The sequence below is a fragment of the Scyliorhinus canicula genome, chromosome 3 (assembly GCF_902713615.1).
Source record: "Scyliorhinus canicula chromosome 3, sScyCan1.1, whole genome shotgun sequence".
NCBI lineage: Eukaryota > Metazoa > Chordata > Chondrichthyes > Carcharhiniformes > Scyliorhinidae > Scyliorhinus > Scyliorhinus canicula.
Window position 1 is genome coordinate 132,894,681 of NC_052148.1, and position 14,881 is coordinate 132,909,561.

At 48.7% G+C, this 14,881-nt stretch overlaps 1 protein-coding gene across 9 annotated transcripts in view; it reads right to left on the minus strand.

Moving 5' to 3' along the window:
- The window catches only part of LOC119962964 (putative methyltransferase NSUN7), a 225,941-nt gene that overhangs the window by 58,233 nt on the left and 152,827 nt on the right, over positions 1–14,881 (minus strand). For all 9 annotated transcript variants that reach the window (XM_038791341.1, XM_038791340.1, XM_038791337.1 and 6 more), the window contains 2 exons: positions 12,688–12,805; positions 7,242–7,365 (listed from right to left, as the gene is read on the minus strand). In XM_038791341.1, coding sequence (XP_038647269.1) covers positions 7,242–7,365; positions 12,688–12,805 — 242 coding nt within the window. The remainder of the gene's footprint in view (positions 1–7,241; positions 7,366–12,687; positions 12,806–14,881) is intronic.

Here is a 14,881-nt window from a genome sequence, read left to right on the forward strand (position 1 = left end):
AGTAGGGCAGATTGCGAGCCTTGATGAATTGGTAAAAACGTGTGACCCCCGGGTGACAGAGGTTGTCATGCAGAGTCCGGAGTCGGTCTACTTGTGCGCTGACACATGTACCTCGGGATAGGGCATCGGTGGGCTCGTTGAGCTTACCGGGGCGATACAAAATCTCGTAGTTGTAGGTGGAGAGCTCGATCCTCCACCTCACGATTTTATCGGTTTTGATCCTGCCCCGCTGTGTGTTGTTGAACATGAAGGCTACCGATCGTTGGTCAGTGAGGAGAGTGAATCTCCTGCCAGCCAGGTAATGCCTCCAATGCCGCACAGCTTCAACGATGGCTTGGGCCTCTTTTTCGATGGAGGAATGCCTGCCTGGTTGAGGGTGGCGGCTAGAGCGACGTCTGATGCTTCGCTCTCGACTTGAAATGGTAACATCTCGTCGACTGTGTGCATCGTGGCTTTGGCGATGTCAGCCTTAATACGGTTGAAGGCCTGGTGAGCCTCGGCCGTCAGGGGAAACAGAGTGGATTGAATGAGTGGACACACACATGGGTGCTGTAAAATAGAAAAATAGCTTTCTGTGGTTCAGTTACATTGAAGAAGTAGGCTGCTAGCACTACTTGACTCTTCAGTCACAAGGAATGGGATGAGACTTGTATGGAGCACAAATACCAGCATAAATCAGTTGAGTCAAATGGCCTGGAAAAGTGATGTAATCTATTTTGGATTTTCTTTTTACTATGATATACTTGTTCATTGCAGTTTTCCTACTCTGGGCCTGAAAATGATATGCTCCTGATGCTATTTAATAACAGCATGACATTTTTGCAGCGGAGGATAATTTTGACTACTGAATAATAAAACCTACCATGGATAATACAGACATACTTGACAGAGCTGTTTTTCCAATGTTCTCCGATGTATAGAATCCATACAATGCAAAAGGCAGTTTTCGGCCAATCAAGTCTGCACCAACTCTCTGAAAGAGCAACCCACCTAGGCCCACTCCTCCACCCTATCCACCTAACTGGGATATTCGTGGTTTGAGTAATAAATATACTCAACCAGAGAATCAATAAATATAAAAATCAGATTTGGTTATATTATCTCGAAATATCCCATTTATATGTAAAACCCAATGCAGTGAAGTAATAAAATCAAACCATCAAGTCACTGAGGGAGTGAATGCTATCAGGGACACCACCAAGGTATCTCCCATTGCCCCACACTTCACCTCCTTCTACTACTATTCACACATTCCACACCTGCTAATCTCCTCGCTAGTATTTGTTTCACATCTCCACAGCTGTCACCTTTCGGATGTCATCTGCTAATTGTTGATGACAAGAACATTGTCAAAACCTATCATTAGGCTGCCATTAACATACTCCCTTCTTTATTTTAGGGGAAGCAGAAATATCACAAGCAAGCCGTATTTTACAAGATCTACCTTCAGTAATGCAACTCCTTGTATCTTCTCTTCACATAACTCTTATCTGTTACAAGTTTAACTTGGTCACTAGTTAGGGCAGCACGGTGGCATAGTGGGTTAGCACTGCTGCCTCACGGCGCCGAGGTCCCAGGTTCAATCCCGGCTCTGGGTCACTGTCCGTGTGGAGTTTGCACATTCTCCCCGTGTTTGCGTGGGTTTTGCCCTCACAACCCAAAGATGTGCAGGGCAGGTGGATTGGCCACACTAAATTGCCCCTTAATTGGAAAAAAATAATTGGGTACTCTAAATTTATTTTTTTTAAACTTGGTCACTAGTTATAGAACTATCCATTATTTATAGAACTCCCATGGCAAACAGTTTCAGTTAATGGTGGAATTTGCAAACCTACTGGACTTTACAGCACTCTAATGATTCTCAAATATGAAAATAACTAAATATAAAATACAGTTTAAGTTATTATATTGAATACAATACCTGCTATATAATAATCTGATGGAGCATATAAATTGCATGAAACATCATAATATCTGAATCAACAATCTGTTTTATAACTTTGAAACACACTATTAATCTACTTTATTTTCCTCAAAATTTGCTAATTGGCTTTTCTCATAAACAGAATATCAGCATAAAAGAGTTCTTGAAAGTAAATCTTGCCTGGGAAAAATTACCTTCTTAAATTGACTAGAATTTCTAATTGTTGCATTGGAAGGCAAGAAAAAGAAGATATTTTCACCTTCAGTATCTGATTAAAATGATGTAGCAAAATCAACAAGGCTGATCCATTTTACAAGAACAAACACTGAAGAGCAACCAGGAATAAAAACCCATTAGCAGGTTGGAATAAAAAAGCAAAGGGGTGATGTTTCAGTTGTACAGAACCTTGGACGAACCCCATCCGGAGTAGCCCAGTTTTGACACCGAACCTGAAAAGGATGTAAAACAAAAACAGAAAATTCTGGAAATGCTCAGCAGGTTATGCAGCATCTGTCAAGAGAAACAGAGTTAACATTTAGGGCTCGAAGAAGAATGTGGTACAGCCAGTAGATGCCAGGAGAGGTTTGCCAGTGGCTTCCCGGCAGCCTTCTATTCAGATCTCGCAGCGCGTTGGAATCGGTATCCAACCCAAAAGGGCAGTGACCAAATGGTTTAAACCTACTTAGGCGAGCTTACCCAATGTCAACCAAACTCCAAGGATCTACTGGTCTCCCCAGGTAGGCTGCAGCCGGGCGCCGTTCAGTATTGGTCCACACAAACATGAATCATGTGGAACGGCATCCGGGGCGTCTCCCAGACCATCGGAGGCCCCCAGGTGGCCACAGATAGTACAGGGTGGCCCCCAGGCACTTCCCCTTGAAAGTTAGCATTTTGGCACTGCCAAGGTGCCACTCCCAAGCTGGCACCTTGGGTGACAGTGCAAAGGTGCCCAGGTGCCAGTGGCACTGCCAAGGGAGGGGGGGGGGGCGCCAAGCCCATGAAAGGAGGGTGGAGGGGGTGTATGGAGGGTGAGGGGTGCAGGCCAGGTACGAAGGGGCCTCTGGGATGTTGGAAGGGGTGGTGGTGGGTTGGGGTCCTGGAAGGGGAAGACGGGTGGGGGTCCTGGAAGTGGGAGACACCAGGTAGCAGGGTGTCCTCACTTGGGTGGGTGTGAGGTAATGCCCATGTGTGTGCGTTTGTTGGTGGGGGGTGTGGAGGGGGGGGGGCGGGGGGGGAACCCCCACAAACTCACTTAGAGATTGGATTTCAAAATGATGGCCCAATCTCGGAGTTCTGTTCCCCAATGATTAAAATAATCTAAGTGTGGGTTAAACCAGTGAGAAACGCACCAAAGCCCAAAAAAGTGTTGTTGGATAGCAGTGGGGTACTCACTGGAACTCCCAGCAAAACCCGCCACAAATTACACTTAGAAACCTTCCCGTTAGATCGCTTGCCTTGCATCAGAACTCAGAAAAGTTAGAAATCCAATAGGTTTTGCTTAAGTGAATGGGGGAAGATGGAAGAATAAGAAAAGGAAAGGCCTGGTGATGGGCAGGACAGATTAAATGTCGAAAAATTTAATGTGGTAATGGGACAAGTGAAGAAGCAAATGATGTGTTTAGCTTGAGGTGCGAATGGCTGGATAGCTGCAATTCAAACAGAAAGTGAAGGGATTGAAAGAAATGAGTGAAAACCAAACCCACACAAAAAAAGCACAGAACAAAATTAGAGTAGAGATTATGATTTAAAATTGTTGAACTCAAGTCCAGAAGATTGTATGGTGCCCATTTGAAAGATGAGGTACTGTTCCTCAAGCTTCCACTGAACTCCATTGGAACACTGTAGCAGGCCAAGGACAAAAGATCAGATTGGAAGCAAGGCAGAAAATTGAAATGACAGGAAGCACAGAAGCATGCTTGTAGACTGAATGGAGGTGCTCTGCAAAGCAATCACCCGGACTGTGTTTGATTTTCCCAATGTAGAAAGAATAAATTGACTTTGGAAGCAGTGTTACAGTGATTCACCAGATAGATAGTCGGGTTTAAGATGTTAACAGATTAGAACTGATTGCACAAAATCACTTGCATCTCCATGAATTTAGATGGTGGAAATATAAAATAAAATGCTGTTAAGTTATTACTGGAGTTCATTACCTGCACTTCAATATAAAATTTAAACGATAAAAGGAATTCAAATAGCAGATAAAAGTAAACTCTTCCCTCAGGAGGGAACATCATTATAAAATTAGTGTTAGACTTTTTAAGCAGTAAAATCAGCGAGGATATTTTAACAAAAAGGGAAAATCTGGAACTTTCTGGCTGTGAATGTTGTATGCTGATATTGCCAAGACTAAAATCAATAGACTTTTGTTAAGGAACAACATCAAAGGTAATGGGTGCATATGGGCAACTGAAGTTGCAGTACGTATCAGTCAAGGCCTAATATGTTGGAACAAGATCAAAGGCCTGAATCTCCTTCCTTTAGGCAAACCAGATTGCTTTTCCATTTCCTACCTCAGAGATGCTGAGGCTGATTGCAGCAACCTAAAGCTTCTTTAACTAAGATTAATAAGCAAAAATGAACCCTCCACCATCACAGGGTTCCCTCAACCCCCAGAACTCCCCTTCCCCACCATGGGATTTCCTCGACCCTCCCACAAAAATCCATGTCAGCCCCCCCACCCCCCACAAACACTGTGCCTGCATGGGTTTACTCCGGGTACTCTGGTTTCCTCCCACAAGTCCTGAAAGATGTGTTGTTAGGTGAATTGGACATTCTGAATTCTCCCTGTGTACCCGAACAGGCGCCGGAAGGTGGCGACTAGGGGATTTTCACAGTAGCTTCATTGCAGTGTTAATGTAAGCATACTTGTGACAATAAAGATTATTATTATTGTACCACTCAAGACCAGACTCCCACCTCTACTCTGAGGCCCAATCCAACTCTGAGGCCCAATCCAACCACCCCCCCCCCCACCCACAACCACCAGAAATTTAATGCAAATAATTGTGGTGATTTATTTTGGTGGAACAATGCAATGAGACAAAATATTGGTTACAGTTGGAGGTATAGGAGCAGAGGAATCTGGGTGGAGATGTGCAGAAATTGTTGACGGTGGCAGGACAGCTTGAGAGAGCAGTTAATAAATCCTATGACATCCTGGGCTTCATTATTAGGGGCATAGAGTACAAAAGCAAGGAAGTTATGTTAAACCTATAGAAAACACTGGTTTGGCCGAAACTCAAGTATTACACATAGTTTGGGCTACCACACTGTAGGATGGATGTGAATCATTAGAGAGGATGCACAAAGATTCACGAGAATGGTTCCATCGGTTATGTCGAAAGGTTGAAGAAGTTTTTAAAAATTATTTCTGGGATGAGGGCGTCACTGGCTAGGCTAACATTTATTTTCCATCCCTAGTTTCCCTCGAGAAGGTGGCGAGCTGCCTTCTTGAACTGATGTTCAGAAGAGGATTTCAACCCAGTGACAGTGAAGGAACGGCGATATTTTTCCTAATCAGGATGGTGACTAACTTGGAGGGGAACTTCCAGGTGGTAGTGTTCCCAGGTATCTGCTGCCCTTGGCCATCTAGATGGTATTAGTTGTGGGTTTGAACGATGCTGCCTAAGGAACATTGGTGAGTTACTGCAGTGCATCCTGAAGATAGTATACACAGCTGCCACTGTTCGTTGGTGGTGGAGGGTTTGAATGTTTGTGGAATGGGGAGCAATCAAGTGGACGACTTTGTCCTGGATAGTGTTGAGCTTCTTCAATGTTGTTGGAGCTGTCTTCATCAATGCAAGTGGACAGTATTCCATTACACTTCTGACTTGTGCCTTGTAGATGGTGGACAGTCTTTGAGAACTCAGAAGGTTTCCATCATCTCCACCACCCCTTAATTGCCGCAGGATTCCTAGCTTTTGACCTGCTCCTGCAGCCACAGCATTTATATGGCTCATCCAGTTCAGTTGGTCAATGGTAACCCACACGATGCTTTGGTCCTCTTGTAGGAGATGGTCATTGCCTGGCACTTGTGTGGCACAAATGTAACTTGCCACTTGTCAGCCCAAGTCGGGATATTGTCCGGGCTTTGCTGCATTTAGACTTGACCTGCTTCAGTATCTGAGGAGTCACAAATGGTACTGAACATTGTGTAGTCATCCGCAAACATCCCCACCTCTGACTTTATGATGGAGGAAGGACATTGATGAAGCAGCTGAAGATGGTTGGCTCCAAGACTCTACCCTGAGGAACTTCTACAGTGATGCTCTGGATCTAAGATGATTGATCTCCAACAACAACAACCATCTTCCTTTGTGCCAGGTATGACTCCAACCAGCGGAGAGTTTCCCCTGATTCCCAATTACTCCAATTCTGCTTAGGCTCCTTGATGCCACACACAATCAAATACTGCCTTGATGCCAGTTTGGATTTGTCCTGTTTCTTGTGTACAGGACACACCTGGGCAACATTCCACATTGCTGGGTAAATGCCAGTGTTGCAGTTGGACTGGAACAGCTTGGCTAGGGACACGGCAAGTTCTAGACTATTACCAGAATAAGTTGAGACTGTTTTCCTTGGGATGAAAGAAGATTGAGAGTAAATTTAATGGAGGCATTCAAAAACATGACGACTTTGGACAGCTGAGGAGAAATGGTTCCCATTGGTGGAAGGATCACAGACTTAAGGTAATTGGAAAAAAGAAGCATTAGCGACATAAAAAGGGTGCATGCAGCAAGTGGTTAGGGTTTGGAATGCACTGCCTGAGAGTGTGGTGGAGACTCATTTGAAGCTTTCAAAAATGAATTGAATCATTACCTGAAAAGACTATGGAGAAAAGGCAGAGGAATGGCACAAGGTGAAATGCTCTTTCGGAGGTCCAGCAGAGAGCATGGGCTGGATTCTCCGCTGGCGTGATGCTCCGTTGTGCCGGCAGCCCGGGGGTTTCCCGATGGCGTGGGGCTGCCCCACAATGGGAAACACCATTGACCGGCTGGTGTAAAATATCCCGCTGGCAGGGTGAACCGGAAATGTGGCACGGCGGGGGGGAGAATCCAGCCCCATGTTTCCACTGTCTAATATTATGCAATTTAGTCCAAAAAAATCAATGTTTTGCTACATACTCAATTTTTAAATGTACGTTATATAATGAATATTATTACAATGACTGAGGAAAACATCTGTTTCATTAAAATTCAAATACTCCAACAATTAATGTTGCCCTCCACATTTAGATGGTGGGATATATTTTATTTGGAACTGCAGTTCAGATGAATAGGCAAAAATGTGCATAATAAAATCTACGTGAACCCACCTCTCGAGTTAATACAGCAATAAAACACCCATTGACTTGTTCAGATGGTTCAATTTTGAAGAACTTGTCAGCTGCACACGTTATTTCCGATGGACAACATAAGGGAATAACAGGAGCACTTAGCCTGTAAAAAAACAAAATGGACAGCTTGAAGCTGGTTTTAAAAATTAGAACATTTGGGCATATGTTGAGGCTCTTCTAACTAATTTGTGGCAAATGTTTGTTTGAAAACAAAGAAAAAGGCAGGAACATTAACTGAGGGCATTCATCTGAAATAAGACCACTCCTGGGAAACAGGTGCTGCCTGCAAACACTGACTACCTAAAATAACTACAGATTTTCAGAAGATTTTCCATCCGGGAGATTCTCTATGGATATGCACCCATTAAAAGTAGCATGAGTGGTTAGCACTGTTGCTTCACAGCACCAGGGTCCCAGGTTCGATTCCCGGCTTGGGTCACTGTCTGTGCGGAGTCTGCACGTTCTCTCCGTGTCTGCGTGGGTTTCCTCCGGGTGCTCCTGTTTCCTCCCACAAGTCCTGAAAGACGTGTTCGGTAATTTGGACATTCTGAACTCTCCCTCTGTGTACCTGAACAGGTGCCGGAATGTGGCGACTAGGAGCTCTTCACAGTAACTTTATTGCAGAGTACATGTAAGCCTACTTGTGACAATAAAGATTATTATAATAATGACTTATAAGAAGAGGCAGAGATTAATACCGTAGCAAAGGACCCTCACCAGTTTGGAATGATGAAACTGGCTGAGCTAAGGTGGTGCCCTCAAAAACAGTTCTTTCTGGGCTGCAACGGTTGCCCCCTAAAAATCACAAACATCATGGGCCGGATTCTCTGACCCCCCGCCAGGTCAGAAAATCCCTAGGGGGCTGCCGTATTCTCCGGCGCCATTTGTCGGTCGGGGGCCAATGGCAGCGGCCCCCACGGCGATTCTCTGGGCCCCGATGGGCCAAGTGGCCGTCCCCTGACTTAGTGCCCAGAAGGGAGAATCCCGCCCCTTATTTTACGTTAATTATCACAACCATTGGAATATTTTGTTTTTGATCTTAATAAACTCAATTTTACTGAGTCCTTGTTTGCCTTAGTTAGACTAATGCTGCCCTGTCAGGAGCAATTACTCTCACCTCTGGCATTCAGCTCATGTTCAATTTTGAATCAAGGCTGTGGCAACATTTGTAAGTGATTCCAGCAGATCCCAAACTGAACATTAGTGATCAGGTATTACTACTGACTTCAATCACTATGCTGCTGATGGAAATAGACTGATAAGGAGATAATTGGCCAGGTTAGATGTATCCTGTTTTTTGATTATTGGCACACAGCCATGTAATTTTCCACACTACTTGAAATGCTATTTCCCAAGGCTCCTCATGCCAATTTAATGGAAGTGTTATGGCTGCTATAGGCAGAGGGGTGCATTAAATCACAAGAATTGAGTGGAATCTGTCTAACTTATTATCTGGCACAGTTTGCAAAATTGGCTTGACGTGACACAAGGGGCGGAATTCTTTGTCTGCCGATGCTGAAATCGGGAAAGGCGAATGAGTGGAGAATCGGTTTTGACGCGAAAATCGTGGTGAACACAGGGTTCATGCCAAATCGCAATTCTGCCGTGCCTCGACAGCCACGTCAAAACATTCCAGTCTGCATGTAAATGCCATTTGATATTAACTGGTATGACCTGGTATTCTCTGGGGCCTCTGTGATTCTGCGCCTCCACTGGGGGGAATTCCCGACGGCAAGGTTGACTTGTGCTTTGAAAAATCGAGAAACAAGCACCATGGTTGATGAGGGAGAGAGGAGGTAGGACATGCAGAGGCGCAATCGTGGGCTGCCAGTCCTGACTTTGGCCAGGCTGACTGGGATGGGGGGGGGGGGGGGTCTCTACCAAGGCTGGCAGGTGAGGGGAGGGGCATGGAGTTCGGCTGGCTCCCACGGGACTGGGCAGTGCCCAGGCATGTACTGCCATTGCCGCGGCTTGCAAGGCAGCCATTTTGCTGCGCACTCCACTAACCACCCAACTTGGCCCCTGGTTCTGCAGAGTTACACCAGCCATTAGGGATGCCCCCACTCCACATGCACCCTATCCACCACCCTTCACCCTGTCCCCCACCCTCCGCCACTATCCCCCACCAAACCGGCTGCCACCTGCCGGCATGGCATCACATGGGCAATGCCCACAGTAGCCCCTACAGGGGTTCGCCAGACAGGGGCCTCAGAGCCTACCACTGGCATCGGCAGCACCAGCTGACGGTACCCCAGGCAGCAGGGATGGGTGCCAGGGCCAGAGGCTCCTGTAGTGCCGGGCACCGATGAAGCCAAGGGTGCGGCGACAGTGTCCGCAATGCCAACTGGAGCCCTGGGGAATGCACTGCGGCTGTACAAGCTGGAGTTGTTCGAGGAGGATGAAGCTGCAGCAGCGGAGCCTGTCCCAGAGGAACAGGGGGCAGCCGCTGAGGATGAAGAACCAGCTACCCAACAGGCCGAGGAGGAGGAGGTATAAAGGAGGTGTCGCATGAGGCCTCAGGTGTACCGGCAGTGCCCATCATTTGAGGACCTGCTGGACTGGGCATTCCATCAAAGACTCGGTATGGGGACAGTGTGGTGTATCTGCTAGGTCCTGGCACACCTGGTACAACGGGAGAATGGGGGAGGACACTCGCTCCCCGTGGCCGTCAAGATGACAGATGCCCTGAACCTTTACGCCATGGGTCCTTCCAGACACCGAGTCGGGTCCTGTCTGGGATCTCAGAGTTCAGTGCACAGATGCATCCGCACCGTCACGGAGGCCCTATATACTCATTCGGCACAGTACATCCATCTCAATGTGGACTCAGCCCACCAAGATGCCCGAGCAGCAGGGTTTGCCGCTATCGCCGAGATGTCCTGGATCCAGGGGGTGACTGACGGGATGCTTGTCGCTCTACGAGCACCTGCAAATGACAGGCCGATCTTAATAAACCGCATCCCACTCCGCCCGGCCACCCAGCCGCCAGCAACCCCTCCATGATACATACCTGCCGCACTACAGGGTGTGGGCCTTGGATTAGGAGTAACAACAGGTCTGGCCCATGGGATGGAGGATGATGACAACTCGCTCTGCGATGAGCTCTGGTGCTCCGCATCATTTGGCATTGTCTGACTCCTACCCACGGTAGCACCTTCCACCGTCCACCTGGGTGATCCCTGCATGTGAGCTGGCCATTTCATCACACAATCCCATTGATTCCCTCGGGTGGTGGAACACTGGAGTAGTGAGCACTACATGAACTAGGGTCCCTCAGCCAAGCCCACTCCCAATGTCCGCTCATTCTTCCCCTCCCCATCCCCACGTGCAGCCAGCCCAGGCCACCAAGGCAGGTTGTAACAATGTGCACAGATGTTTCATGTGAAAACACATATACAGATTTGTGCCCTAGCCCCTATTGCTAAAGTGTGTCCTCCACCCCACCAACTTAACTCTACTTTTCTGGCCTTACGGGCCCTAACGCTACGCCTAGGTGGATCCCCAGAAGCCACTTCAGGAGTGGAGGTGGCCCTGTGACCTGGGTCCCCTTTGGCAGCCGTCTTCTGGGGCAACCAGGCCTGGATGGGGCTGGCAACTGTTCGGGTGTCCCAAGTGGTGTGGTGCTCCCCTGTTCTGTCTGCTGCCCATGTGATGCACTAGAGGTAGGAGGGGTGAGGGGGGTCTAAGGTGCTGGGGTGTTCCGGCACCTCCCTTGAGGGAGCCACTGGCATGGGCCCCATCACCTCCTCCTCCCTCGGGGTGCCCGATGGCTCCAGGGCTACTCCATGGGACGGGGGCGCGAGCGGAGCTAACCCGAGACTCCCCTGCCACCTGGTACTGGCAGTTCTGGAGGCCCGCTGTCATCTGGATCAGAGTCTGCATGCTTGCGGCCATGGAGCACAGGGAGTGGACCACCTCCATCTGGAACTGCGCCACATCATGTTGCAACTGTGCCACCACCTTCTGGGTCTGTCTCACATCAGCCAGTGACTGCTTCATCTCCCTCTGGGACTGGGCGACCTTCCTCTAGGTCTGCATCATGTCGGCCAGCGCCTGGGCAATGCCGCCAACACTCTCAGCCATGGCCCACTGTGTCTGGGCCACACTCAGGAGTGCCGCTGCAATATCCAGGTGGCCCTGGTACTTGGCTGCCTGTGTGATGGCAGCCCTGTCCTGGGCCTCAGCTACCACCTGCACAGAGTCCCCGAAGTCTCGGACATATTGGAGCTGGTGTCTGGTACACACCAGGTAGTGCCCCAGGAGTCTCCTCACTAACATTCCCAACTGAGATGAGTGTCTCTGGGATGGTGGTGGCTTTTGGAGACAGCTTTGATGGGAAATGTGTGTCGTCCTCGGACTCGAGCTCTGGGGTGTCCTTGGATTTGGGTTGATGGCCGTCACCCGTGTTGCTATCATCTTCGTCGGCACCTGGGGTTCTGGTTGGGAGGTGGGGGGGGGACAGGAAACGCAGTGTTGGACAGTCCGTCGGATGCAGTCCAGGGGAAGGGTGGTTGGTGGCTTCGGTGGCCACAGCACCTGGCCATGGCAGCCGGTATGGGTGCTGGCATGTGATGCAGAGTGGGGATTCGGCCACTCTCTGGGTGGAGGGGTGTGGGGTTACGGTTGTGTGGGATGGGGGTTTTTACCAGGGACACAGTGCTGCCTACTCACCTTGGCCGTCCTGAATAGATTGTGCTGTTTCTTCTTGCACTGCTGGCCAGTCCAGATGGTGTTGCTCACGGCGCTGATGACCTCTGCCACCTGCACCAGGCCTGGCCAACGGCCCCAGCTGGCAGCCTCCTTCCCGGGCAAGGCTACATCTGTTCCGCAGCATCTCGAGCTCGGCGTCCATGAACCAGGGAGCTGCTCTCCACGCTGCCATCTTGTTGGGTGGGCTGGTGCGCGTGGGGAATGAAGTGTGTGTATGCGGCTGCAGCTCGTCAGCCTCTGAGTCAATCACGAACCTGGTGAATCTGGCACCATTTCTCATTGGAATCGATTGTGCTCCGCGTAGCGCCGGTGCTAGCCCCTTAACGGTTATTGAATCAGTCCAGGTGCAATGCTTGTTTTGCTGTCACAGAAATCCATGAATCCACAAATTCATCTCAGGAACAGAGAATCCAACCAAAGATATTTTACCAAAAAACTATCTACAATGAATCTTAATAAAACATCAGTTATCGTGATAAGTGCTTGTACAATATATACTATAGTATATAGTATGTTCAATGATTCAGTTTGTTCAATGGTTCTTCTGCACCAGTGAGCTAATATTATGTTGGGAAATTTAAAATGCCATATAAAGTCTGATAATTTGAAAGCATATATATCTCAATTATAGATTCTTATTTTTGTTCTGGCATTATATTGGAATGTTTGCAATTTTGTTTGTGCGAGTGCAAGTGATGTTTTGTATATAGCGTACCTGTAAGGTTGTACTCTGGCTCCTTCTATTTTCCTTCCCAATACTGGCTTGATTACATCCTCATTTTCTTCAGGGTAAACTGAACATGTGGAATACACAATGGCCTGGACCTTTGGAACTAATGAAAAATACATGAGCTTAATTTTAGAAAAAGATCCTGCAAAGTTAATTCGGCAAAATCATTATTAATTTAAATGTTCTTACATATGTTGCGCACCATAGTTCAAATATGTTCTTAAATCTACAGTTAAATATTTGTTTTTCATCATTTATATCTGGCTTACGACAAAGATTTTATGTCAATATGAAGATAAATGGAATGTAATAGAAATAGAATAAGTGAGAAATGGCTAAGTAAATATTTCATTTGTTTATTAAATACGATACATTTATTGGAATCTGTCCTAACATAGGAATATGGAAAGAGGAGTAGGCTATTTCATCCCTTGACCCTGTTCCACTATTCAATGTCATCATAACGGATCTATGGCCCAACATCACAGACCTGTCCTTGCCCCATATCCTTTAGTATCTTTTGTTAACAATAATTCGAAAATCAATTCATTTGCAGAAGAAAAGTTCCAAATGTCTAAATCCTTGTGTGAGAAGTGATACCGAGGATGCAATCTAACGGAAAAGTTTCTAAGTGTGGGAGCGAGCAGGAACTGCCGCGGGATTCCAGACGGTAAACTCGGTGAGGCCATCACCAATATCTAAAGTTAATTTGTCCACTTAACAAGGCTCGATGGGCTACATGCCGCAGATGACCGCTGGGTCCATCCTCGCCAGACCTGCTAACGAAGGGGAGCGGCACTTCAACCGATCCCGCAGAGGTCGGCCCACACAGCTTGCAGTGCGTCATCAAGGAGGCCAGCTCCAAGATTCAGGGATGCTGACCTGGTCCGCTTGCTGGACACAACCCTGATCCCCCGAGGGGCTCTGCCACAGGGCAGCCAGTGCTGCCTGGGAGGAAGTGTCAGCGGCCGTCAGCACGGGGAGCATGACCCAGAAGACTGCCACACAGTGCTGCAGAAACCTAAATAACCTCCACCAGCCCACACGGCTGAGTTGGTACGGCCCCGCCTATCAACTGTACCCCCCCCCAGGGCAACCATGCGCCTGGCACCTCCCCGCCCATGCCACGTCCCACCCCACCCCCCATCCATGCCCAGCAGCGGGGCTCACCCATGCCCCCCAATGCGCTGCCCCCCCCCCAACCCGGTGCAATATGCGTGCGGCTCACAATGCCCTCTCTGTGTCCCCACAGGACGGGCTGGCCCAGAACAGATGGAGAGGGCCCATACAGGCAGTGGGGTACCAGACATAAGATTCTTCACCCCCTATGAGGAACCGGCCCTGGAGGATGCGGTGGTGGCCGGGATCAGAACGATCACCAACGTTTGAGATTGGCCTGCGCCGCAGAAGTGAGTGACCACCAGCCCCCATCCAGAGGACCAGTCACATGTGAGTTGCATATACCAGCATGTTGAACCTGCCCTCCACTAGCCACATGTCCACTTTCCCACAGGATCTCCATCAATCACGCTGGCCCAGCTGGGGTGCCCGGACCCCCCCCCCCCCCCCCACCACCACCCCCCCCCCCCCCCCCCCCCCACATCCCCCCCACGCACGATGAGAGCTCTGAGGATGCCACCATAATAGAAGATGCCTATCGAGGGCATTAAAGGCCACAGGATGTGGTAAGCAGCAGGCTGCTTCCACCTGGGGAAACATCTAGATGCAGTGGCAGAGCATGAAAGTCTAAGCAGGTAGAGGATCACTGAGAGGGAACTGGAATGGGTAAGATGGGGGAAGGGATGGGAGTGTGTGGAAGCCGGAGAGGCACTATGAGAGGCATGGGGCAGTTGGGGTCACTATTGTACAACAATAAAACACGTTGCACCCGTAACATGTGGTGCCTCTGGCACGTTAGTCTGCAATGCGGGCTGGCCTCCAACCACCTGCCCCAGCCTCCCCGGGCACGGTGCTCCAGGATCTGCCCCTCCCAATCCCACCCAAGGTACATCACATACTAGTGATGTGCATGAGCACCACTTGGCAGACAGACAGGAGTCAGACTATGGCATAGTGAGGAGCACCAAGTGCACAGCTCACAGCGGGTGATCATCACTCTCCTGGATAATAGGGGAAAGGATGTGGCAAGACAGTGGGTGGGAGGCGGTGCGATGACAGA